The sequence below is a fragment of the Paramisgurnus dabryanus genome, chromosome 6 (genome assembly GCF_030506205.2).
Source record: "Paramisgurnus dabryanus chromosome 6, PD_genome_1.1, whole genome shotgun sequence".
NCBI lineage: Eukaryota > Metazoa > Chordata > Actinopteri > Cypriniformes > Cobitidae > Paramisgurnus > Paramisgurnus dabryanus.
In genome coordinates, this window is record NC_133342.1 from 10,370,743 (window position 1) to 10,398,665 (window position 27,923).

Consider the following 27,923-nt stretch of genomic DNA (forward strand, 5'->3'; position numbering starts at 1 on the left):
TTGACCTCAAACAGTTTGACATTCACATTCATTCAAATCCTTCAGTGAGTCAAGTAATGGAGCGAGGGGTTGGGTGAAAGAAAGGAACATTTATTTGTAACGTTACATGTACATTCTGTGGGTGTGATTATTCTTTCCACAAAACAAAATCCTGATGTTTGGGTCAATGACAAAACAGGCTCCTAAAAATGTAAAAAATCTTTTTAAAATAGATGTAATGCATATTTTTGAGTCAGGAACAATGCGTTTAAAAAGTTTTGTTTGTTGAACATTCCAGGTGGTACAACCATTCATTGTCTATTTGCCAGATAAGTTTGAATGCACTCCTTGTGCCATGCTGATTGTTTATTTGATAGTGGCATTTAAAATTTAAAACTAACGTTTGAGAACTAAATTTAAGAACAATAATATTTTTAAAAACATAATAACATTTATAGACAACCTTTGCTTGCATTTATTAAAACTAACATTATTATCTTATTAAATTTATTGGGTCTTAATGCATTTTATTTCTTAGGGGCATTCATAGCACCCTTTGACTTTCTGGTATCACCACCTGACCTCTGCAATGAATTTACATTTAACGGACTTCCACTTGATGGTATAAGCTTTTGCCTTTGATGTCAAATTCATAAATATCCTTCTTAAATACAATTCATATGTGTTTGATAACTTTTACATTGGTTGTACCACCTGACACAAAACCAGCCTACCCATTACATTTAAGTAGCTGTTTTTTTTTTCAGTATTTAAGGTAAATCTACAAATTTTATTCAGCCATAAAGACCACCTGGCTTTCAATGGATGATGTGATATGTTTACGGTTTATACTTGTTATCTTCTTAATAAAACGCCAATGATTGCAGTTGTACTACTTTGATATCGAAAAACATCAAACTGTTGAACAAAAGTTTTTCAACTATTCTAACATCCCAACAACTAATATTCATCAATTTTTTTTTAAACGAAAAGTTAAAATAATGCTCATGTATCTTATATTTAATTTTCTTAATTTAAACACCATTTTAATAGTTGTCTTAAATTGCTAATTTGTACGGACAGTTGCCCCATCTGCCATTTTACAAGTTTGATCATTTAGTTATATCAATGATATATTTATTTATTTGTGTATTAAAACTAAACTAAACAGGTTTTATATAATAAAAAGTGACATCATAAACATATCAAGTTACTTTGTACATAATGCCCCCAGACACAAAAATATGCATAACATGTCATTGACCCGTGTATTCTTCATATCCAAATGTTATAATCATTTTGTTTCTCTTCAATGCAGGCTATACAGTAAAATCAGTATGATGTGTCAATCAGATATTGATAACTCAATGCAACTTTCCTGTGTTTTTCCAATCTCTTCAAACTCTAAATCAGAACTGAAATACGTCACAAATCACAGTGGCCATGTTGTTAAATGTTAGTATTGACCTCGTATCCTCAATAATTTGGCATCATGTCAAATCTAATCACTGATATTTACAGTTAATTTATGCAATGTAAACTAAACTAAGAATAAAGAAATGTTAAAGTTTATTTTAAAATGAGAAAGTTAAATATGGAAAAGAGAGTAGAGCAGTCAGAGACACGCATACATGCTCAGAACTATTAAACATTTATTTAACATTTTTTGCAACCTGCGCATCGATTATGAACGGATTTTGATTGTCTCGTGGGTAAAGAAAGATGAAGCAAAAAAAACTAGTTTCAGGCAAAGAGTGTAAATTTAAAAGGAATTTAAGGTTATAAAATGCATGTTGCGGTACTTCAGTAATATCAAACAGTCAACTGTAAGTATGGAGTAACAGCAAAGTATAAACACTCCCAAGTAAAAGTACAAAGTTGAAGTGAGTGCAACAGATGTTAAAGCTGCCACAAAACTCAGCTGGTCCTTCGAAACCAAAAAAAAGAAGAAGTTGAAATTAGGAGCAACTTCCACACTGAGAGAGAGAGAGAGAGGTTACATGAAAACCAGATCATACAAATAATATTTAAATGAGTTACTAAGAAGGAAAAAAGCAAATTAACAACTTGAACAGAGGGAAAACAACGCAAAACTACATCTATCACAACACAATAATAATGAGGGAGGGCTGTCTGATAACACAAAGACACACACGCACGCACGCACGCACTCCTCTGGGGCAGTGTTCGTTTCTGCCCGATCTCACTGACATCATCATCATAATATAAGAGCGCAAGACATCGTCTCTTACAGTCAGACACAAAAACAGCGAGAATCTCACCTGTCTGTCCTTCATTTGGTGCTGCGATATCCTTTCGCTTTCTTTGAGGCGCAACTCATCTTTTCACACCTTTGATTAAAGCCTTTTGGACATTTCTATAATGACATGCGTCACTCTGATTGGACAGAACTGCAGTGGGAGGGGTTAACTGCGTATCTGTCCGTGTTGCGAGATGATTACCGATTTACACGGCATCGAGTCGTCGTCATTTAATCAGTAGTTGTTTCGCTACAGATTTAAAATGATCTTACACAAGTCTCGCCTCTCGACTCCATCTGTTTGGGGACTTAATTGATTTTTATAAGAAGATATTAAGAAGTCACATCTAAATCAAGCGTAATTCTACCTCATTGCTTTTATTCTAGTTGAACAAAAACCTTTTAAAATGAAAGAGGGAAAATAAGGACAAATCTGTCAGGCTCTTCCACGTCAGCTCTCCAGAGACAAACATTTAAAAGAAACAAAAAGAAAAATTCCCGAAACCATGTTATGTTATACAACCCATTTTCTTTTCGAATGACTTGGCGTAGAGCGACTAAAGATGCGACGGGCCCTCCGTTACAGAACTTCGACCCACCCAGACGTCAGGCGGTAAACTTTCCTCAAAGTTGAATCCCTCTTCAGAGCGTCCTAGCACCATCGATTGAGAGGAGACCTCCTTCTTGATCTCTCCGAAACCAAACCAAACTCAAAACTTTTGCCGCAGGTATCCCTGACCTCCAAGATGTCCGGTGATAGAACCTGAATGTAAGATGTCAACTTTGAGGGGAACTTTATTTTCCCAAATTCAGCTGCTTAAAAGCGTTTGTAATTATTTGTAAATATGTCACACCCCCTCTCTCAGCTCGTGGAGACGACAGCACGCGTGGTTTTTGCAGGTAGTTTTAAGAGAACTTCATCTTTGCTCCGTCTCTGGTTGGCAGGGCGAGGCCTGAGGCTGGCGTTCATAGCCAGGCGAGAGAGAGAGAGAGATAGAGAGAGAGAGAGATAGAGGGGCCTGGAAGGGCCCCTGCACTCTTGGAGCCTCCTCCACATTGCGGAGTTGTAGATCGAAGATCTCGTGTTTCGTCTCCTCCTAACACTGCGTCTCCCCTCTCCTCCTCCTCCTCATCCTCAACGAATGGCGGATGTAGACCTCCATTCTTACGTTCTCTTCACCTCCTGTCCAGCTTCGCTCCCTCCTGTGATTGGTTAGATTCTCTCCTGTTGCTCCCACATCATGGTGCTTCAGTTGTAACAGTGGTAAACGGGCATCCATGTTTGTTCTTTTTTTATATTTACCCATATTTAAAATGCTGATGAACTAAGCTCAGCACAGGCCTAGCTCTTGTTCCAACAACCTGAAGAGACAAACACAGACAGAAGGCATTATTACTTTTGATCTTAAGCTCATCTTTTTTGCATTGAAGAAACACACAGAGGATATCAACAGAGACATCTGCCGTGTGCCTGTCCCCTGAACCGTTTAACTGGCGCTGTCCCCAAGGACACCCAAGTTTACTTCAATAATTTGCATGTAAATTTTAATCTATCACAACAAACTATACATCATTAGAAAGGTACTTTTTATATTTTAAAACATTTTAGCAGTAATAATAATGCAGTGACAGTAATTTATTAATTTGTGACAAGAGTATGCAGCAAACCATTGACACCTAGTGGCCGTTGTTGGTAAAAAACATTAAAAGTGTAACTTTGGGGTTACACCAGCCGTCTAGTTTGCCGCTTGAACATTTTGAGTTTACTCGCTTAATTCGTGCGTGAAAATCTAGTCGTCGAGACATTCACACGGAAATTTGCATCATGGGAGTAGTTTCTGCGACTCCGCTCACTTCCTGTATTCACTTCTAAAGCAAGCTCCTGATTGGTTAACGCACGTGTTTTCCGCTCAACTTGCATGTTTCCCGCGACAACGCTCAATTTGCGCAAACTAGAAGCGCAAATGAGTCAGAATCTAATCTACCGTGCAGCGCCTTAATCGCGCCGCGATACCTACAGATGCGCGTCAACACGTCTTCACATTGACTTAATGTTGAAATCACTCGCGCTTGATGCCTCTACCGCGGCTGGTGTGAACCAGGTTAAGTCATCAAGATATGAAGTGACGGTTCATTACACCAGTCAGACAGGTGGGCATATTCTTCAAAAATGGGCACAAGAGGAATGGGCGCATATATTTTATGTGAACTCTATCAACAGGAGTTCAGGAAAATATAAACAAATGATGTTGGTAATAAATACACTCTCTGAGAGGCTATATTTCATGATTTGACTGTACATGTCACATCCATAATGGTGTAACCTAGGTTTTGTGTGTGTGTGTGTGTGTGTGGTCTTACACTCTAGTACTGTGAGAGTCCCGTCACTCCTCCGTGTTGGTAAGCCCGTTCACCCTGATAGGTGGAATCCTGGGAGAGCGCCACATCCATCTGGGACTTGAATTCATCACCCAGATAGCTGTCCTGTTTCACACAACAGAAACGCACAAAACCAGGTTAATAACACAACACAGAGTGAAAACGACAAGTGCACATTTTTTAATTAATATTGCATGTATGCATGTGGCAGATGCTTTATGCAAAGCGACTTGACTTAATGCATTTAGTGCATACTAAGCATGTTCATTTCAGTAGATTTTCCCGACCGACAACATCTTAACAGACTAATGGAACATTAACCGTTTCGATAATGACAATTTAACATTAAAATCTTACATAAGTCTTCAAAATACAGTTGACGTTGTCTGTGACATGGTAAAAACAATACAAACATTTAATAAACGTGCAAACAGCAGCGACAGATCAACAATAAAACCAGGATTCATACATTATCAAATGTTCAAGCAACATTACATTATCAAAGACCACGTGATCAGTCCAGAAAAGTAATATGCAAAGTGGGCTGATTTTTTTTCATCTACCACAGTGGCCATTTCTAAAGCAGGACACATTTCAAAAAGTTTTGCTTTTGTGTCATCTTTCTCTGTTTTTGCAAAAAGAGAAATGTTTTAAGGGTTCCCACACCTTAGTTAACTTCAAATTCAAGGACCTTTCAAGGACTTTCCAGGTCCAATACCCTCAAATTCAAGGACTAAATGTGGGGACACTTTCAGGTAAGATCAAGGTTACATCGTGTTACCTTTTAAGATACATTGTTACAGTTCCCTTTCGAGGGAACTCGCGCTGCGTCACTGCGGTGACACTTTGGGGACGCCTCCAGGGGTAAGTGTGTCTGAATGTGTATATCAAATTCAACCAATGATGAAAAGGCAAGAGGGCAGGAAGTATATCGCTATCTGAAATATTGCCAAAGACGGCATTACAGGGACGCAGGAAGTATGGCAAGGGAGACGCAGCGTCTCGTTCCCTTCTCAGGGTACAACAGTTACATACGTAACACGAGACGTTTTCATGTGTCAAACACAACTATGCAAAAAAGCATTTTGGTATGAATCAACATTCACATAGAGAAGATATAAGCATTTAAAGGGAACAGTTTAGCACGTGTGCATAAAAAGTCTAGAATTTTTATGATATTATCCTACACTACACAGGGAATAATATGGATTTTTTTTTTCAGAAAACTTCTTGCATAAAATAGATTCAAGCACTTTCAATGACCTGTATCATGTATGTATATTTTCAAAAACTTCACAGGGCCTTGAATTTTTCTCCCAGATTTACTAACTTTCAAGGATTTGAAGGCCCGTGGGAACCCTGACTTTTTTTATAATGTTACATCATTCCAAAGCAGCTTTACATTGAACAAAAGTAGGGATGTTCACATTGACCGTTTAACCGTTAACCGAAGGTAAGAATTTATGACCGATTAACATTATCAGTTAAAATAAAAAAATATTTGTTAATACATGGTGCGTGTCGTCATGAGCTGACAGACATTTTGCCACTTTTCTATCTTTAATTTGTGAATGTCCTGTAAATGACACAAATTATTGCTGCCCTGACGGTCTGATAAAGTAATAATTTGTATGAGAAATCATGTGTATGTGTGTTTGGAAGCTGAACGGAGATGCGCGCATGTCCGCGCAAGATAACGCGGTCTGTCTTGTGCACATCCGGACAGACGATAGCTGATGGCCTCTGACCCTAATCATAAACATCTCTCTTTTTGCACAAACGGAGAAAGACGACGCAAAAGCAAAACTTTCTGAAAAGCGTCCTGCTTTAGAAATGACCACTGTGGTAGATGAAACGGAGACAATCTGCCCTTTGGATATTAACCCACTGGACTGATCGCGTGCTTTTTAATAAGGTAATGTTGCGTGAATATCTGATAATGTATGAATCCTGGTTCTGTTGTTGATCTGTCGCTGCTGTTTGCACGTTCAAATTAAATCTTTTGTTTTTACTAGTTCACAGACAACCGTCAATTGTATTTTTACTCAATGACAATTTCAGATTAAAATCTTATAAGTTAACGATTAATGTTCGGTTTAGAAGCTAAGGTTGTCGGTCAGGAAAATAAACTGATATGAGCATCCCTAAACAAAAGTCAAACATAAAACATCGAAAATACAAACCTAAGGTTTCATAAAGGAGCGCAGATGCAAAAGCAGCTAACTGCCACCTCTTTTAAAAATTAAGATAATAATATTAATACTCTTGGCATGTATTACATGTAAATCAAATACTTTCAAATCCACTAAATCCCACCCTCAGGTCATTCATAAATACAGGTTTAGAAGAAAACATTTCAGACACACTTCGAGGGTTCGGTTTGCATCTGAGCTCTTCAATTGCTAATGTTTGTTTCAGGTTTGTTGTTTATACCTGTGAGAGCTCAGGCTGGGACAGTCCAGGCTGGCTCATCTGTGAAGGCTGGCTCATAGTGATGTAACCCTGGGTCAGAGGACCCTGAGAGAACGGCTGTGATACCAGATCCTGACTCGCCTGACTGCTCGGCATGTTGGCCTGCCCGCTCCCGTGGTTACCTGTGCCCCGGTTTCTCTGACGACCTCCACGACCTCCGGTCTTGCCTTTAGGTGCACCACGTCCTGAGCAAGAGAGAGAATAGATTGTCACATCTTTACAGTTCAAATAAACTGCTGTTGTACATGACTCTGATGTTGCCTTACCTGCAGCCGGTCCGTTCACCTGGCCCAGGTACCCGGGCGGAGGCATGGGTGGCATAACAAGGTTGAACGGGATAGGGATGTTCAGGGAACCCATTGGGTTCGGCCCGGTTCCGATCATTCCAACCTGGTCGTGGGTCTGGAAGTACATATTAGATGGACGTCCTGCAAAGACAAATCACAGAATATTGGCACCTCATTTTTATCTCACAAAATGTGTTTATGAAAACAAGATAACCATGAAAGAACGCAGAAACAGAGCAGAAAATACCAAATACATTGTGAACAGATCTCACCAGTGCTACTGCGGTCATACACCGATCCAGGAATCATGGCCTCTCTTGCATCATACATGGCAGTACTCATGAACCGGGCACCCTGACAAAAAAAAAACACATCCACTTTATTAGGAGTACTAGTATGCATAACACAGGTTTTTTTCCATTATTAAAAAAGTAACTCATTCTGGAGCTCTTTCTAAAATAAATAAAATACTATAAACATTCACATTAAGCAGACACTATCATCTAAAGTGACTTACAGCAGATCTGTGAAGAATCGCTAGCATAAGAAAACATACAACTTAGAGACCTTCCATCCAAACAGATCAAGTGTTTTGGAAAACTGAAACCGGTATTTTTTTTAAACTAGGTCCGCCAATAAATCAGCCAATCCGTATAATTTGTGACACGATGATAAAACAACAGAAACAAAAACAACGGCTACATGTTTGTGCTGCAGAGGGTAGTGAAAAAATCTTCAGCTCTTTTGCCATCATGGTGAGCAACAAAAGATTGCGGACAACAACAACTATTATGCACATGCTCAAAGTCGTCTTCTCTGCATTTCTGTGGCATAGTTACAGCGCCACATTCTGGTCTGGATGTATACTCCATCGATTTGAGTCGGCTACAGTGGTTTTGTGTGTATGCAGATATTTCTTGAGACGACGCTGTGTTTAAAGACTCATTTTTCCAAACGGGGAAACAATACGATCAGATAAGGAAAGGAAAGCTCTGGTAGCCTTAACTGGTTAGTTTAGACATTACTAGCAGCAATGACGTCTGCAGATAACAAAACTAGCAGCCCTTTAAAGGATTACTCCACTTTCATAAAAGAAAATCCTCAACATTTATTCACCGCCATGTCATCCAAGATGTTTGTGTCTTTCAATGTTCATTAAAAAAAATTAAGTTTGAGTAAGAAACATTTCAGGATTTATCTCCATATAGTGGACTTTGAGGGACCTCAACAGTTTACCGTTTCAATGCAGCTTCAAAGAACTCTAAACGATCCCAACTGAGTCATAAGAGTCTTATCTAGCAAAACAATCATAATTTGCACAAAAAACAATAAATATGTACTTTTAAACCCCAACTTCTTGAAAGGTCACGCGTCACACATGTGAATTGCACATTTGTGGATCATTTTAAACAATAAAATGACAAAGAAATTAATTAGTACCAAACAACGTCAGAACGCTCCTCTTTCTCCACACTTGTAAACACTGGAGGGGTCATGAGTGACCTTTCCACGTGATTATGTAGTATGTAAGGTTACGCTGGCGCATCACATGGCTAGTGCAAGATGAGAAGTTCTGGTTTAAAAGTACAGATTTTTTGTAAAAATGCAGGGAGTCACATGTCAAATTCCCTGATTTTTTCCTGATTTTCACCGACTAAAAAGCTGAATGTCTGGGATGCTGTGAGCCTAGTGTACACTGTGAGTTTATAAAAATCTATCTTAAATGCATGAAATGAAAAATGTATGTCTCAACAAACAGCTATTTAAATTGTAGTCAGAAAAGGCTTGGACCAGAACAAGCGGATTACAATTAGATAAATGGAACAAAAATTTAAAGCAACAAACAAAATCATTGATATTCTATGACTTGGACAAAAAAAATCCCATAAAATTCCATATTTCAGAAATTCCATTAACTGTTGGAACCCTGGCCTTGTTTGGGATCGTTTAGAGTCCTTTGAAGCTGCATTGAAACGGTTCCACTACAGTCCACTATATAATCAAAAATCCTGCAATGTTTTCCTCAAAAAAAAAAAAATATTTCTTCTCGACTAAACAAAGAAAGACATCTTGGATGACATGGAGGCGAGTAAATTATTACTATTTCTTTTAATGAAAGTGGAACATGATTATGATTTTTTCATTTATGAGTCTGGTAAACTGTGGTGTGTGTTGTACTCACAGGGTTGATGGTGTTGACAAGCTTGCGTGGTTTACTGAACTGCATGAGACTCTCTCTCAGATTGTTGAGCGGCCCCTCCACCAGGACCTTCTGCTCTTTATAATAATTCAGCAGATGATTCCAGAGAGGCTGTTTGGAGAGAGCCTTAGGATTTCCCACAATGATCACACCGTACCTGCATACAGACAATAATCAATTAACCTCCTACATTCGTCACTTATAAAGGTGTGGATAAACTGCAAAACCTGCAGATGATGGTGTTGTTACCTGGCTCTGGTTAGTGCCACATTGAGACGCCGTGGATCATTAAGGAAACCAATGCCCTGATGTTCATTAGCTCTGACGCAAGACAGGATGATGAAGTCCTTCTCTCTTCCCTGAAAGGCGTCAACGCTGGCGATCTCCACCTCCTGTGAAAACAAACAGACATTAGCAACATGCTACCAACACAACATGCATCCTGCCATATTATTATCAGACAGAAATAAATAAATAAAGTTGTTCGATCTTCAAAAAGGTTTTATATATCGAACAAACTGAACAGAAACCAGTCAGCTTAAAAGCTTTAGTTTGGACCTGGTAGAGTTTGGTGTGGAGTGAGCCGCTAAACTGCATGTACTGCACAAGGTACGAGCGCTGGCCCTCATATGGCGTGATGATGCCGATCTGGTCCGGTTTGGCTCCGGCCTTTAGCAGACGCGTGGTGATCTTCTCCACATTAGCTGCTTCAGTCCTAAATACAGACAGAAGATGAACAAAACAAATTAGATTCTGAATGTACGAAGACGGCTGGATTCTAATGTTTGTATTTTAACATACAGGTGAGTTAAAATTTTATCTTATTCTAGATTTAGAAAGAAATTTAAAAACATCATAGAGGTATGAAGATGGAAATATATTTTTATTTGATATCAAGCATCTGAAAACTCTGTTATCACATCCAAATGTAAATTCATAACAGGATCATGACAGGTTACCTGTTGAGGTAGGACGTGCCAGAGCTAGCAATCTCCTCCTGACCCTGAGTCACGTAGAAGAACATGGGCTTATCCGGCTGAGGCCACTGGAAATCAAAGCCTTTCTTGATTCGATCAGCTGGAAAACAAAACAACATTTAAACATCAACATCATAACCCGTAATAACTAAACCCAAACACGCCTGATCTGAGCCGACGTACCGGCAGTGACTCCGTTCTGCAGCGATCCCTCATAGAAGATGTTGGAAGGGAAAGCACTGAGCGATGGATGCATGCGATACTGCACCTGCAGACGGATGGGTCTGATGCCCAAAACCACCAGCCTCTCGAACAGGGACTGAGACAGACCCGCTTTAGCTGCTTTCTTACACATGACCACAGGACCCAGCTGACAATGATCACCCACCAGAATCAGCTGTCAAACAAAGCAGACAATGATCATTTATTAGTTACTTTTTAAACTAAAGTGCAGCCTCAGGTGTGTGCGTATATGATTTAGATGATAAGAACCCATCAGGGGTCAATAGATGTAAATATGTGCTCCTGTCTCGTACCTGTTTAGCCCCGAGCACCACTGGCACCATGCACTCGGGCTCCGTGGCCTGGGTGCTCTCATCGATGAGAATGGAGCGGAACTGCATCTTAGCCAGACGAGGATCACCCGCTCCAACACACGTGCAACAGATCACATCTGCATTCTGACACACAGAGAGAAGATTATTGTAAGATGTGCCATGTGCTCCTGTCACGAGGCAGACTTTTGCTTTTTAAAAGGAAAAAATGCAATAAAAATTGCACTTAACGGCAAAAAAACATCCCGTGCCTAAGAATACTGCTTAACGGACACCTATCATGAAAAATCCATGTTTGGACATGAATGTGTATTGGGCGTGTGTGAACACAACCACCACACAATGAAACAAAATCCACCAACTACCTTTTTAATCCCTATTAAAGCGATTCTCTTGTTAATGTGACATCACACTGATAAAGCCCTGCCCATGGCCACTGACTGACAGTCCTGCATTACCATAGTTTCTACCTTCAGCGAGTTGTACGCTGTCTGCCATCTCTCAATAGTGAGATACTTTTGTCTCAGACTGTATTCACAGGAATCAGATCTATTTTATCTGAAAGCACTCATTGTCTCTTTTGGTAAGGGAGTGAGAAGCTGTAGCTCATTTGCATTTAAAGGTACAGACACGTTTTTCCCCACCCAAATAGGAGCATTTTGGACATGACCTATAATAAATTATTTTGAGCTGAAACTTCACAGACCCATACTGGGCACTCCTGAGACTTAAAAATGGGCATAACAGTCCTTCCAGGACAGTGTTGTTTTCGTCAAGGATGACGATAACGAAGTGATTTCGTTGACACACCTTTTTTTATGACGATAACGCGACGATGACAAGCTAAAAATGTCTATAAGGTGAAGAAAACATGCCGAGTCGTTGACGTGACGAGACGGAACGAAAATGACTATAAGTCTGATGTTCACAATGCATGTCATTTCTGCCTATTTTGCGTGAAATCTGTCTGTTTTTATCTAAAAAGTATCAGCAATGCTGCCGCTTCCTATCCTCGTTTTGGGTACGCCCACCACCCGGCTGCCACCATGCCACGCACCAGATTTCACACAACAACAACACACCTGCGGCTGTGGCGAGTATGAAGGACCGTGGCAAGTATGAAGGACCGTGGCGGTGACGCCAATAAACGGAAACGACGAGATGATTTATGGACATACTTTCAGTATAATCCATCAGAAAGAAAAACGTAATGCATATTGGGAGACGACGGTAAATGTGGCCACAAACTAGGTGGGAAGCGGCACCTGAAGGCTCATCAAGCTACTATTTTTTAAAGGTAACTAACAAGTCAACATATCATATACATTCAATTTTACTGGACAATTGGCTTGTGACACATTTCATGGTAAGCTTAAGGTTTTACATGTATCTACTAGGGCTGTGCAAAAAATCGACTGCGATTATCATGCGCGTGTCATCAGTAAAGCCGGTTCCGTGATTAAAAGTAAATCGCCATCAGCTGCTTTCAGATGGAGCAGCATTTATTACACAGACCCGTAGTTCACCGAGAAGCTAGGCAAAATCGCATAGAAAATCGGAATCGATTTTCCTCGATTATGAACCCGATTTTTCCTAGCTTCTCGGTGAACTACGGGTCTGTTTAATAAATGCCGCTCCATCTGAAAGCAGCTGATGGCGATTTAATACTAATCACGGAACCGGCTTTACTGATGACACGCGCATGATAATCGCAGTAGATTTTTTGCACAGCCCTAGTATCTACTTGTCAAACCTAAGCCCATTTCCAATAGTTTTTGTGGTGTATTTAAATAACAAGGCAAGGCACGCGTTTCTCAACTTTACAAGTGAGGTCTCAGCACAACACACAACATGAGGGTATATCAGGCTCAACTTTTTTGTTATGACATGCGCAGAAGGCTCACCGACTAAAACAACGGCAAGACCTCAGGGACAACCTTAATGCACATTTTAATAGTATTAAATACACCACACTTTTAAACCTAAATTAATTTGTTAAAGACTACTTTTTTTTCACTAAAATTGACTTAAACTTGACTAAAACCTTTTTGTGTTTTCGTCGACAAAAATTTGACTAAAACTATCAAGTTTATAAGTGGCTAAAATGTGACTAAAACTAAAAAGCATTTTCGAGTTTTTTTGTGATTGTTGCGGGCAAAAATCCTTGGTCTGGCGGCACGTTTTCTTAAAAAAAGCACGATAGAAATTGCGAGATATTTCTGCAATTTTATGCCATGAAACTGCAGGGCGTGCAAAAACTGCGACAATGTGCAAAAACTGCGACAACGTGTCATGTTAACGTCACATATTCATGTCACTAAATAACGTTCCCATGGCAACAGGGAACATGGCTGTGCTTATGTGAATGCAGCATTTTTCAACTTTCTGCTTAGATATATGTAACTTTTTGCTACGAAAATGTGGGGATTGTGAAATCATGCAAACCCCGCACATTTTGCACACAGAAATCTGCAATTTGTGCTGCGAAAGCGCATCATAATTGAAAAAATATGCAGACTTTGGCTGATTATGCGTTAAATCATGCGATCGCATAATCGTGTTTTTCTGGAGGGACTGACATAATAGGTGACCTTAAAACATTACTGTAATCAGGGAAGGAATTTTAGGTATTTAACAATTCTGGTACGGAGTCTTACTCTTCTTTCTCATCATAATTGCAGTTTTATTACTTGGTAAAACAACTTTCTGATTATCAGAATGACTGAAATAATTGATCAATGTTTCCAAGCTGTAAAGCACACAGACTGGAAACACTCCCCAGCCCTGACCACTGTTTGATTGCAAAGTGATATGAAGTCAGATATCTACCATGAGCAGTTCTCTTTCAGCGGTTCGTTTGAGAGCTCGGTATCGTTTCTCATCTGATGACGACAGCTCGCCGGTCTCATCCTTCAGCTGCTGCAGTTTCTGTAACTCTGGCATGCTGCAGAGATAAAAACACACATCAGTGCTCATGAGCTTCAAGCGCTTTGGAAATGCACTGTATGACTGTCTTGTTTATGAATGTAATAAGTTTTGGTTGAAATAAAAAACACAGCTTGCTGATTTTTAAAAACGTTGCCCAAATGTCACGTTCACAAATGTTGCTCAGGTAGGAACCCCTCGCATTTTAAATCATTAAGAGCAGAGATGTCAATACCTGTCCATGTTGCGGATCTGGTTGTGGAGAGCCAGGAAAGACACGGGTGAGTCTATGGCCTCACGACTCTTAGCACACAAACGCACGACCTTCAACCCCGTCTGATGGATCTTCTCGGTTAGCTGGTCCACTGCGATGTTACTCGGAGCACATACAAGCACTGGGCTAAAGACATAATAACAGATCACAGCTATATAAGATAAGGATCAAAATATGTTTAATAAAATGTCCAAGCGCAGAAGAATTGAGAAAATGTATTGACTTAGCAGTATGGCAGTTAAAACTATATTTGCTTGGCTAATAGCAGGCAGGACTGCTTTATTAGTATTATATTGCTTAGTATATGGAAAAAACATGGAAGTAATGAAACCCAAACAAATCAAAAGATGAGGAACTTGTTATCTAAAGGTGTTTGTTAAACACAATAGAAAGCAGAGCTGAATATCCTCTCTCACATTACAGATTTAAATGAGTTTGATGTTGACTATGAGCTTTTGAACACACTGTGGTGTTTTATCGAATACGGTCTTACCCATTGCCCTGTCTGGCCAGATGGTAGACGATGGTGGCCGAGGTCACGGTCTTGCCAGTTCCCGGAGGTCCTTGGATCAGACTGAGAGGTCTCTGCAGAACGGTCTTCACTGCGTAAACCTAAACACATTCAAAACTAAGTTTCAGAAAACTGTACAACAATAAAATGTATTCAAATTTACTTTCACAGTGCTTTTTACTATTTTGCTTTACAGTAGATGCTTATTAGTACAGGACAAATTATACAGAATAAATGATTGCAACTTTTGTTACGAGATAATTAGTGATACTAACAGTGAAAATACCTGTATAAAAATAACCATAATGATATGATGTGACATGATCAGTTTTCATAAAATGTATATTAGCGACACTAAAGCCGGATTTATACTTCTGCGTAGGACCTACGCAACACCCTGTACGCCGCAGCCTAAGTGTCAGTTTTCATTTATAGTTTTGCGCCATTGTTAACATTGATGTGCAAACTCTTTTCCCGCCAGTTATCTCATCAATTAAGAAAACACATTTGCATAAAAAAAGTGTTTCTGAAGAATTTTTATGTTAATCTACAATACCGTGATTATCCACTAGATGCTAGATCACCCAATTTATGAAAAAACTGAAGCCAAAATGTTATCTACTAATTTTAAACTCCATGTATGTTTTGATAATCGTTCTGAATCTGATCTCTAACAAAATTCCTTCAAAAAATATGCAATTCATTCAGCTTTTTGCTAAAAAATTTGGATTTTTTAAAGAAAAATACCCATATTTAAGAGTTTAAATGAAAAAATATAGATAGGATGAAACGTTTTTCCGTTTCACAAAAAATGCTGGCGGCCAACTTTTCAAAAAATGGCTGGCGGGGAATGAGTAATTTTTTTGTTGCAACCGGAGTTGCTTTTAATGTTGCAAGCTGAAATGTGAGTTCTAGCAGACCAATCACGGCACATGCGGTCCGCGTAGCATTGGCGCGTTGTTACATTTAAAGAAAGATGCGCGTCAGGCTACACCGTAGGCTACTGCGTAGGGTTTGCGTCTCTGCGTAGGCGATGACGCTGTACAATCGACGCAGAAGTATAAATCACACTTAACTGTAGGATTATCCCATTCTAAATAGAAAGACAGTATATACAATTTTCTGACAGGTATCATATAAAAATTGACAGGACATTAGTGTACATAGAAATGGGCCAAAAAGAGGAAACACTATAAAGAAAAAAATTCAGTAATAGCTTTAAATGTACATTAGCATTACTGAGAAAAAGAGAAATGAGCCTTTAAGATTAAAGTCTGACCATTAAAGGGGACAGAGAATGAAAAACCATTCTTACCTTGTCTTTGTTGAATAATGTTAGTCTACCCGCATTCACAAACATACAAAAAGTCCTAGACATGCTAAACATCTCAGTCTCATAGTAATTCCTCTTTTAGAAATGTCAGCCAGAAAACGGCCCAATCTGAAAAACTGATGCTTATGACATCACAGGCATCTAACTGCCCCTCCACTTTAAAATAATTGGCTACATTTTTAGAGTGGCAGCAAAGTCAGCCAATCAGTAATGAGATTGCAAGTTAAGCCAGTAGGGGGAGCCAAATAGGTGCAAAACCACTTGTTTAAAATCCCCCACCCTAATAGAGCTATCTGAGAGAGGTTTTTAGGAAGCTTCTAAGGCATTACAGACCCAAACAAAAACATTTTTGTCTACATGTCACATCACAGAACAAGGATAAATACCCCGTTCAATCATTCTATGTCACCTTTAAGTAAAGTATAAACCCAAAATCTAATGTGAGTATTTTACCAGAGAAAAAAAAGCTCAAAGGGAAACCAGACTCAATCAGGACGGCCAGATCTCATTTAGTCTGTCAACATTGCATTGCTGCTAGACAGTGGATGAATACTGTAGTGTTTGTAAGATTATACAGGGTCATGTGTGTACCTGTGAATGATTGAGGTCTGGCAGGCCCTGTGCAGTGAAACGTTTAGGCAGTTGGCATTTGATGATCACATCCTCCACCTCATGACCCAACAGCTTGTGGTAGATATAGCCAGACACAGACGTCTCATCCACAGCAAACGTCTTGAGGGCGCTCTGCATTCTAAACAGAACGCCAGACAAGAAGTTACAGATGTTAATAAAAGTGGGAAATAAATGCAGCAAAATGAAAAAATAGACTAGTTAAACTAACCGGTCAAAAGATGTGGACTTCCAGACAAAGTCCACCTGGAAGTTGTGTGGCACTTCCACAGGTGCTCCAGCACTGCTCCGCAGCTCGATGGCTATCTCGTCTCCATAATCTAGAAAAGTCTTTGTTAAAGAACCAACATCTCTGAACAGAACCCTTAAAGATTTGCAGCAAGAGTGACTGTTGCTATCTATAATGCCATTATCTTTGTTCATCGTCCTCTGGACAAAAACATTATTTTTGGACCCTTCAACATTTGAGTTTACTCGCTTCATTTGCGCGTGAAATTCTAGTCCTTCGAAAAAATTCACGTCATGGGAGGGGCTTCTGCGACTCCGCTGAGACGCCGCTCCCTTCCTGTAATCACCCCACTACTACAGCACAGTCCTGTTTGTTTAACGCGGCACGGAAATCTGCCAAAGTTCAGATTTTTCAACTCGCACATTTCCCGCGGCAATCCTCAATTCGCGTGAAATGTAGCCAGGGTTTCAACACCTTAGTTAACTTTAAATTATAGGACCTTTCAAGGACTTTCCAGGTCCAATACCCTCATCCATCGTGTTACCTTTTAAGATACATTGTTACAGTTACAGGGAACTCGCGCTGCGTCACTGCGGTGACAATTTGGGGACGCCTACCAGGGGTAAGTGTGTCTGAATGTGTATATCAAATTCAACCAATGGTGAGGTTTAACGACAAAGACAGGGTGACGCGGGAGCCAGGAAGTATATCGCTATCTGAAATATTGCCAAAACGGCGTTACAGGGACGCAGGAAGTATGGCAAGGGAGACGCAGCGTCTCGTTCCCTTCTCAGGGAACAACAGTTACATACGTAACCAGAGACGTTTTCATGTGTCAAACACAACTATGCAAAAAGCATTTTGGTAAGAGTCAACATTCACATACAGAAGATATAAGAATTTAAAGCGAACAGTTTAGCACGTGTGCTTAAAAAGTCTAGAATTTTTATGATATTATCCTACACTACACAGGGAATAATATGGATTTTTTTTCCAGAAATCTTCTTGCATAAAATAGATTCAAGCACTTTCAATGACCTGTATCTATGTATGTATATTTTCAAAAACTTCACAGGGTCTTGAATTTTTTCCCCCAGATTCAAAAACTTTCAAGGATTTTAAGGACCCGTGGGAACCCTGGTGCCAATTCGCGTCTTTGCATTGATTTAACATGTAAATCACTCGCGCTTGCCGCCTCTACCATGTCTGGTGTGAATGCCTCATAAACACTCACAAAAGTAATTGTGATCTTAAAAAATAAAGTATCACTCTGCAGTGCTGTATTTGCAAATTCACCCTGTTATACAAAGCAAATAAAGTGTAAAAACAGTTCAATTTCAAGGTCTGTGCTGAAAAGATACTGTCGGGGACTTTGATGACATGTCCAATCCCTTTCCAGAGTGGAGCCATGTCTCCTTTATAGCGCAGACAGATCTCATCGCCCTGCATCAGTCGCATGTCTGAAAAACGCCACATACAAGAGACATTCAGAAAGAAACAAAAATCTTTGATTTATATTCCAATAACATTATTAATGTGTATTCATCACATACACAGAATAGCCCACACTCACAGGTGAACCAAACCTGCACACACACACAGGTGAACATTATCTCTAGACTCACTTGAATACAGATACTTTCTCTCTCGCACACACGCACGCACAAATGCGCGCACACACACACACACGGGAACAGATCATTTTCACACAAGCACTCAGTTAGACAGATCCCTGCAAACACAGACTCAGGTGAACAGGACCGCGCACACATCGATGAGGGATGCATGGAACACGGTGTTAGGGATGGGATGGATATCATGAAGCACTGGTAGACACAGAAGATGTCAAAAGTAAATATTACCACCTGAATCCGTCTTGGGCAGAGTGAAATAAGCTATCCGCTTTTTATTCAGCCCCAAGTCCCACCTGACTGTTATATTATCTTGAGTCTGAAAAAAAGAGAAATCATCATTTGATAAACTTGAAGGTAATGTTCTAGTTTCAACTTAAATGACGCCTTTATCAGGAACAGTCTTGATCTTGATTTATTACCACCAATTATTCTGACTCGTACCTACGGCTGTCACAATTGTTTGACCTCATTGCGATTATTTCAGATCACCGCAATGATTGCACATCTCTTTAAAAACACAAGAGGGAGTTGCGCTTAAGCCCCGTGTGAATGCACCGTAAGGAATTGTATTTTTTTTGCAGCCACTAGACATGTGGTCCAGTACTAATATGACCTTAGTACGATTGGCTACTATTTAAGGCCTTAAGAATTTTCAATTTTTAAAAGCTATATTCATTAAATAATTAATTTTAAATATGTGTTATGTGTATTAATATTTAATGGCAGGAAAACCTTGCAAAAAATTGAATTTAATAATCACAACGCGTAAAAAAATTTAATGAACAAACAAAAAATTTATGAGAATTAAATATCAAAGCAATAAAACAGACAATTAATTGTCATAATCATTAAATTCCTAAAACAGGCAATTAATCGTCATAATCTCCACAATTTATTAGACAAGTAACCGTGAGCCAAATTTCATAATTGTGACAGCCCTACTCGTACCAGTTTTAAAAGTTTTGGAGTAATTGTGTATTAATTAAATGATGATTTATAAGGTCACATTTCAATGCATCTTGCACTTTATTTCCAATGAATTATTAACAATATAAATACTTTAAAAGCCATTCACGTTATTTTATATGTACACACACCAGCGGACCCCCACTGTGACTCTAAATGAGAGAGAGACCCTTTTCACAAAGTAAATTGATCCCTAAAAATTGCCATAAAATTGCAACACTTTTATAGATCTTCTCTGTTGTTATGATAGTCTTGTTCAAAGCAAAGAAAACAATGAGATCAGACTAATCCATCAATATAAAGAAATAGAAAAAAGATGATGTCATACTTGGGACTCTTTGAGTTTCTTGTCATAATCGGCCTCTAGTTTGACGAGTGGCCCGAAAATGTTCTGGTACTGATAGGCGTCCTCGTATCGCAGCAAAACATGCTGAGGTTCTTCATCCACTCCGGGTTTCTCCAGATCCTCCAGGGTGGCTGTTGGGTTTTCCTGCCATAATACAAATACATAACCATGTTAAAGGGGATTTATAACATTATTGCTAAAATTTCCTAAAGACAGCGGCACCCATAAGTACACATACTTATATATTTTTCCTCATTTTAAAATAACAATAAATTCAAATTATAGAATAACTCATATTTAATTCTCAACATCACAATCTGAGTTTGAATTTAAACATATAATAATACTTATCCTGTTGTATTTGTGGTACACCAGAAACGCGCCCAGTATGAACACAAGCTTCACCATGCTTCATTCATAAAAACACAATGAATGGGTGAACCACTATCATTTGTCACTATAACCCGTTTTTGTGTAATTCTCTGCAACAGCCAAGTGACTGCACGACCCACAGTTTAAACCCCCTGCTATATACAGCGCCACATGAATGGGTCAGTGAGGTCCGGTACCTTCCAGAGCTCCTCGAGTTTGTTGATCTGCTGGGCGGTGATCTGACGAGCTCTCAGCTGCTCCTGCTCGGATGGGATCTTCACAAGCCAGGACAGAAAGCACCGGTCCTGAATGAGAGGCTGCCACTGAGAACTGTCCCAATTAATGTCCTTCAGACTGCTCTGACTGGCACACGGCTGCCTAAACATACAAACACAAAACACACGCATGTGACACAAAGAAACATAACACAAAACCACAACAACATGACCAGGGCCAGATGCAATCTGCAGACGTTTCTCGTGAAATTTTTTCTGAAAAAACTGCTAAATTCTAAGGGATGGTTTTACATTTTTAAAAAGATCTTTAAAAAGAATTGAAATTGTAAATATTACAGAATTAAATGTAAAATTATTACTTTTTTAAGGGTTACAGTAAAAATACAATTAGTCTCTGAATACACCAAACCTCTGAGTCTTTCCACCAAAACTATAACAATAAAGATACAATGAACAATATCGTTGGAATGACTTCATTTTTTTCCACCTGATAAATGATAAACCATTCACAGCCAGTGAAAAATCTATTTGAACTTCAATTGCATGCACATTTGTAATGACAGATGACACAGTGGAGAAACTCATTGCTGAGGTCAGTAACATAAAATGACCTCAGGTATCCAAGCGCTGATGAAGTTGCTGTGAAATTAACTAACTTTATTTATTGCTTTAATTCTACTACATTGACTATGAATAGAAATATGCAATATTAGTTAATGCCATTGAAGATAAATGATTTGCATGAGTACTGCGCCTCGCAAGTGAATTAGCATAAAGTTTTCACCCTGTGGTGTGGACAATAAGTTATCGTTATTACATATTAGGGATGCTAAACAATTAATCGTGATTAATCGTTAGCAGAATAAAAGTTTTTGTTTACATCATATATGCGTGTGGATAATAACTTTGTATAAATAAATGTACACACATGCATGTATATGTTTAAAAAATGTTTACATGTGTATATACATTTGTATATTTATGTATAATTTATGTTATATATAAATATAAATACTTAATTTATACTTTTTTTTCTTAAAATTATACATGAATGTGTTCATATTTATATATATATACATATTTATTATACACAATTTACACACATATGCAGTGTTTCCCACAGATCTGAAATTTACTTGTGGTGGTAGCTGGTGAAAAGGGCAATCATTATTATCCACCGACAAAAAATGGTCTACTATACATGTAACAAAGAACTAATAATGTGTGACACAACACAATACTTTGATTTATAAAACATTCATATTAATTTCACATTATAGTTCATTAATCTAACCACCCCAAACTTTTTTTGCCATAAACAAAGCTGACACTGTTTGTCAAAGCACCACGAAAAAACTTGATGTTTTTGCACTGATATATGAAGCAATTTGATGACCCCTTTTATCAAACTCAATTATATACAATACTATGTATACTATAGCCTATATAGACAGTGCAGGTCTATAGATTATAAATGTGACTGATGTTATAATGGTAATAACTTCTATAAGATAGGCACTTTTACTGCTTTCTATTTCTCTTTTGCCGATTTAAAAAAGCTTAATCCACTAATTATTTCAGATTTAAAAGTCTACTTGCTGTGCTGTCCCGATGACAGACTTTACATTACAGCTTTGCGTTTTTTATATCCTGAGTCAGCTAGAGCTTTGCTCATTCAGTATTAGCACTGCTTTTTGCTACAATCTCTGTGCAAACTGTTTAGATTTTAGTAAAGATATTGTCTATTAATAGTAAGACTATAAAAAAATGGGATAAAGAAAATGAAGCGGCGCGTGGTCGTGACAAGAGCCAGTTGCTATCGCCATAGAAACCGGAGGCACGCTAAAACAGCACTCGAGCTTTAGCGCGGTAGCGCTCACGGCCGTTCTCCGATGGACTCGGGTTTTACACACAATATTAATCAGACTTGGGACCCGAAGTAATGAACTAGGACCGACCCGGACCCATCTGACCATTTAAAATATAACCCCGGAACCGTACGGGTCCCGTGTCCTCAGTGAAGAAAGACCTCTAATGGTAAAACTCTGCTCAAGTTCAGAAACATGAAAGGATACAATGTGACACTGAGGTTGCTTCGCGTCGCGCCCAATTCATTGAGAAACAGAGAGCACGTGAACGGACACTCAACCGGAGAGACACAACGTGCTTGCACGCAAAATGAAGCCAACTTAGATGCTATAAACACATATGCACATAAGCATATGCGACCATTTTGGTCGCAGTGTGTTCCCTGGCTGCTCCGTATGTGCTGCTGCAGTTGATCCAGTTTGCCACGCTGGATGATGAGTTTATGACGCGTGCATCATCTTCACGGTCACCCGACCCCCACCTCTCTCTCGCGCTCTCTCTCTCGCGCTCTCTCTTTCGCTCTCTCTCTCTCTCTCTCTCTCTCCAAAACACGGGTCATCCAGTCGAGTTCAGAAATACGGAAATTCGTAAAGTGATTTTTTTACTTGGGCGGGTCGCAATTTACCTGGGCGCAGCGCCCAAGTAGAGCCTATGTATGGGAAACACTGCATATGTGATGTAAACTAAAACTTTTATTCTGCTAACGATTAATCGCGATTAATTGTTTAGCATCCCTATTACATATTATAACAAAACATTTTTTATTGCAATAAAGTTTTGGCTATTTGTTGTGAAAACAACAAAACTTTGAAATTATTGTTTTAATACTTTTTCATTCTTTAGTGTTAACTAATAAAGGGTTGGTTTCCCAGACAAGGTTTAAATTAATCCATGACTAGGACATTTACGGTAAGTAGTTTTTACAATTATACCTTACAAAAAACATTACTGGTGTGCATCTAGAGACGAAACAATGGCAGTGATATATATGTGAAGATATGTCAGCGCAAGATGTTTTTAAATTAAGTCAGCTCAAACATGCATTTAAGTCTGGGATTAAGATAAATCCTGTCCAGGAAACCACCCCTAAGAACGTTGCCAGTTTCTTAAACTCACACCCAGTTTCATTACGTGAAAATGAAGATACAGCAAACACTAGGGACTTTCCCTACACATCTCAAGTAGTCATGCACAAAAAAGCCTTATTATAAAAAGATAAGTTCTGATTGGATGATCTGGGATCAAAGCTTGCGACAGCTCATTCTATAGGACTGTGATAACACAAGTGTTTGCTAAACAAGCCTTATGAACTACATTACTGGGAAGAAAAAATGTAAATATTTATCTTTTGTTATATTAGTGTTGCTGAGATTTTACCCCTGAACAATGCAATCTTTCATGGTTAAACGCTTTGAAGTAACCTTGTTAATCCAGACCGAGGGCAAATACAAATTACCAGGCAGAATGAGCACAAATAATACACCAACCTGTTTGTGTCTATTCTCTCAAAGTAAAGACTTCAGTCACCTAAATCTTGCATTTATATTTGTAACTGAATATTTACCTGCACAGAAGAACCACAACAGAATCCGCTTTAGCTGGGATGAAGCCAAGCAGGAAGACGTTACGACACCCACAGTTATAACACTCCAGAACGGTCTCGCCCAGCGGGCCATCCTTATGCAGGGTCACCTCCTTACATTTGGCCCTCACTAAATGATTCACAATGTGACTGCGCAAAACAAACAGAGATTTAAATTAAAAACAAAACTTGCTTCAGTTCACTCATAACAACTCGATGGACTGTGGATGTGTTGTACATTTTCGACCTACCTGCCAGAGGTGTTACCACGACCGTTGCAAAACCACTTCTTGCTGGTGTTGCAATAAACCACGCATGCTGGATCATGGATGCCGCAATAGCTAAAACATACAAGCATACCAGATCACATTCATACAAATATTAGCAATTGTTTTCACATATTTTTTTTATTTCATTATGCTAGAAAAGACAAACACTGTAGACACATATAGGAAATATATTGCTTGTAGCAAACATTGGTTAAAGAGTTTAAACAATATTATACAAAAACATCTGTACATTTAACAAAAAGTACATTTAAGTATTCCAGTCTCATAGAGAGAAGTACACATAACACACATAGTATACACAAGTGAGATGCTGTATTTATAGTACTAGATCATGGCAGGTGTATTAACAGTACCTGCAGGCGTGCACCGGCAGGTCTTTAGTGTAGTAAGTATCTTCCTCATCCTCCTCAAAATTCAGATCGGCCAGTAGTTGGACGGTCGTCGCCACTGCATCCTCTCCATTGGGCAGACCTCCATCAGGTCCGTTCACCTGCAAACAGCCCAAGCATTTACATGAAACAAACCCAAATTTTAATCCAGTTCAACCTTAAAGGAATCTCCAGCGAAAAATTATCCCATGATTTACTCACACTCAAGCCATCAATGTATATGATTTTTTTAACAGACCAACACAATCAGCAATATATTAGAAAATGTCCTGGTTGTTCCAAACTTCATAATAGTAGTAAATGGTGCTTCTAATCTAAAGCCCAAAAAGTCTGTCCCTTATCAGGTTAAATCAGAAGTACCATTTTCAACCTTTATAAAGCTTGAAACAGCCAGGTCTTTTTCTAATATAACTCCACTTGTGTTAGGTTGAAAAAGGATAATCATGTACACAGAGGATGGCTTGAGGGTGAGTAAATCATGGAAACATTTTTAATTTTGGCTAAACTAACACTTTAAACCACAAACCTACTCCTAACTACATTAGAAAAACAGATCCTCTGCTCAAAGACATATCATAGTGAACAACACAATATCCTTGCACAAAAGCCCTCTGTAGATTATACCTGTTCACAACAAAACCCAACACTGATATAGACGGTTTCAGCGGACACACGCGTGTTGTCGCAGTTACACATCTGGGCAGAACTTAACTTCTGGTTTCTGTTTGTTTAATGATCTGACTATTGCCTTAACTGAACTCTGGAACGAATATCAAATATCATTGATCACTGCTATGTAAAGGGAGGGTCGTCAGCCGATTTGTAGTTAATAGGGGTGTAATGATACATTGTGCGCTTATGCAATTATACACAGGCAGCTACAGGAAATATACAGCATATAGGGTTGTGACAATTAATCGTGCAAATGTGCGCTTTCTCAACAAATGAATTACGGTGAAATCCCGAAGCCAGAGGGCGCTCTTGTGCAGAAACTCCATTTGTGCCACAAAAGAAGTAGCATTACAAACGCTACTCCAGAAAATGTCTAGAGGCATATTAATATCGCTGTTCTTTAGATTATTTTAGGTATTTTCATGATAATAAAGAATATTTTTGTTTAACGAGCATTTTAACAGCATATTTATATTGCTGTTCTTCAAACATTTTCAGGTATTTTAATGATAATAAAGAATATGTATAATGATTATGTTTGACAAGCTTTTTCAAATGCATGTTATAAACGACTCAGTTCACAGTGATTTTAAATTGATAAGGACTTCCTACTGATCAAAGAGACATAGTACATGAAAGAGTTGTGCGTAATATTGCCTTTGCGATTCAGAATCGATATCGGACAGGCATTATTAAGCCCGATACTGCCTACCAGCGGTCTGTGCATGTAAGAAGAAACAGCAACTTGTTGTGTATGATTTGAGAAGACGGAAGTAAAAAAACAGCGATTTTTGTTGCAGTTAGAGTTAAATCACTCCTCAACTTGGCCCATATTTGTTTTCACCGTCGCAAACGGAAATACATATGATGCAGGTTTTTTACCTAACGGGAGGGGTTCTGGTGGACCAATCACAGCGCTTGCGGTCCGCGTAGAACTGACGCGCTGTTACAAATTTTGTGAGGTGCACGTCGAGCTACGCACAGGCTACAGCGTAGATCTTACCCACGACTATAAATTGGGCTTAAATGAAAACCGACGGGGAACCTACGCTGTCGCGACTATGCCGTAGGACCTACGCACAACTATAACAAGCCCTTTAGGGTGTAGCGTGAATTATCGTTACAACCCTAGTAGTTAACATTGTATACATTATATAGTACACATTTTACACGTTATTTTGCTTGTTATTCAGAAATAAACTACTTAAAAAGGACTCTTAAAGGATGTTATTGATTCTTTGTGGAGTTTACCGGAAGTTAAGTTTGTTCCACAAAAAAAAATTGTTACTGCTGAAACCGTCTATACTACATTTCAATAACAGAAGACTACAGCTGAACACACACAAACCTTCAAACTACAACTAACTTGAAAAAACTATTAGAACATAATAACACTATGAATAACACTATGAATAACACATAATAACACTATAAAGTGATCTATTAAAGATATCTTATATATAACATATTGCTTTGTCAGGTCTCAGATAAAAAGGCAATGCACACTAGGGTCACTTGAAAAACACACACCGGCTAGTTTACAAAAACTCATCTCCCTTAAAACACAGATACTATTTTCAATAACACCAGTCCAAATAAAAGTACAATAAAAACACACAACTAAAGCAAGGCCTAATAGACTAAATGTAGTCAATATTCTAATAAGTGTCATCATAATAATGTAAGCCAGTCCTTCTGAAAACACACTGAATAACTGAAACCAGAACTTATAAAAACACATGTGTCAACACTGATAAAGCACATTCCTGCATCTTAACAAACGTAAAGTTTATCATCAATGTGGTTGACAATAATCCCCGTAAACACACACGATACTACACACCTTAAACTCACAAAACAAACACTGACACAACACACCCCTTCGTCACGGCTCAACAAAAGAGCTAACACAAGTTGTGTGGTACATTATTAAGCGAAATTTATTTTAATGACAATACACTTCACTGAAGTCTGAAATCAGACACACATCTCTCTCTCTAGCGGCCTGCTCTATCGCTGCTGTTGCTAACGCTACCGCTCGGCTAACTCAAGCTAGCTCGCCATATTTGGTCCCTCGCGCGCGTCCGGGCCGCCTGACAGAACGCGCGTTTTTGTGTTTTGACCCGTTTGTACCTGGTTGTCAAGTTGACTCTGGGTCTGGCCCTGGGTTTGGGTCTGACTGGGTAGCGTGAAGTCGGTAAACTCGAACTCGGAGCCCTGCGTGTCGGCCCCAAGCAGCTCCGATTCCTCCGTGTCCAGGAAGGTGAGCGTCTGTGAGCTCGGGCCGTACGCCTCCACACTCATCTTTCCCTGGCTTTATTCACCGCCTTTTCACACGGGACACCGAATAATTCTTTGGAGATGCGCGAACGTTACCGAGCGAAGCGCGCGACTTTGTTTTGGTACGGAGCGAAGACAAGGAAACGGCGCGCGACGGACTCGTGCAGAAATGAAAGCAAACGGTTCCGGAGAAGATTCGACTCCCACTCGAGCGCTCGACGCGCTGTGACGTCACGTACGTAGAGCGCATAAAGACGGTGACGTGTACACAAGTTCC

At 39.1% G+C, this 27,923-nt stretch overlaps 1 protein-coding gene across 3 annotated transcripts; it reads right to left on the bottom strand.

Annotated features, from left to right (window-relative positions):
* Positions 1-69: 69 nt before the first annotated feature.
* upf1 (UPF1 RNA helicase and ATPase) lies at positions 70-27,853 on the bottom strand. 3 transcript variants are annotated; one of them, XM_073814923.1, is made up of 24 exons: positions 27,500-27,852; positions 24,659-24,795; positions 24,267-24,356; positions 23,998-24,165; positions 20,526-20,706; positions 19,939-20,100; positions 18,876-18,960; positions 18,372-18,470; positions 16,993-17,101; positions 16,743-16,902; positions 14,801-14,919; positions 14,269-14,433; positions 13,938-14,052; positions 11,091-11,234; positions 10,738-10,951; positions 10,537-10,654; positions 10,136-10,292; positions 9,827-9,969; positions 9,560-9,734; positions 7,650-7,731; positions 7,357-7,518; positions 7,052-7,275; positions 4,601-4,723; positions 70-3,601 (listed from the first exon to the last, which is right to left on the bottom strand). In XM_073814923.1, the coding sequence occupies exons 1-23, from the start codon at positions 27,668-27,670 to the stop codon at positions 4,604-4,606; spliced, it is 3,300 nt and encodes a 1,099-aa protein (XP_073671024.1). In that variant the 5' UTR covers positions 27,671-27,852; the 3' UTR covers positions 70-3,601; positions 4,601-4,603. The 3 variants fall into 3 exon arrangements, with proteins under 3 accessions (XP_073671024.1, XP_065118299.1, XP_073671023.1); XM_065262227.2 differs by having other exon boundaries at positions 18,873-18,960; XM_073814922.1 differs by having other exon boundaries at positions 7,052-7,518; positions 27,500-27,853.
* Between the last annotated feature and the right edge of the window lie 70 nt (positions 27,854-27,923).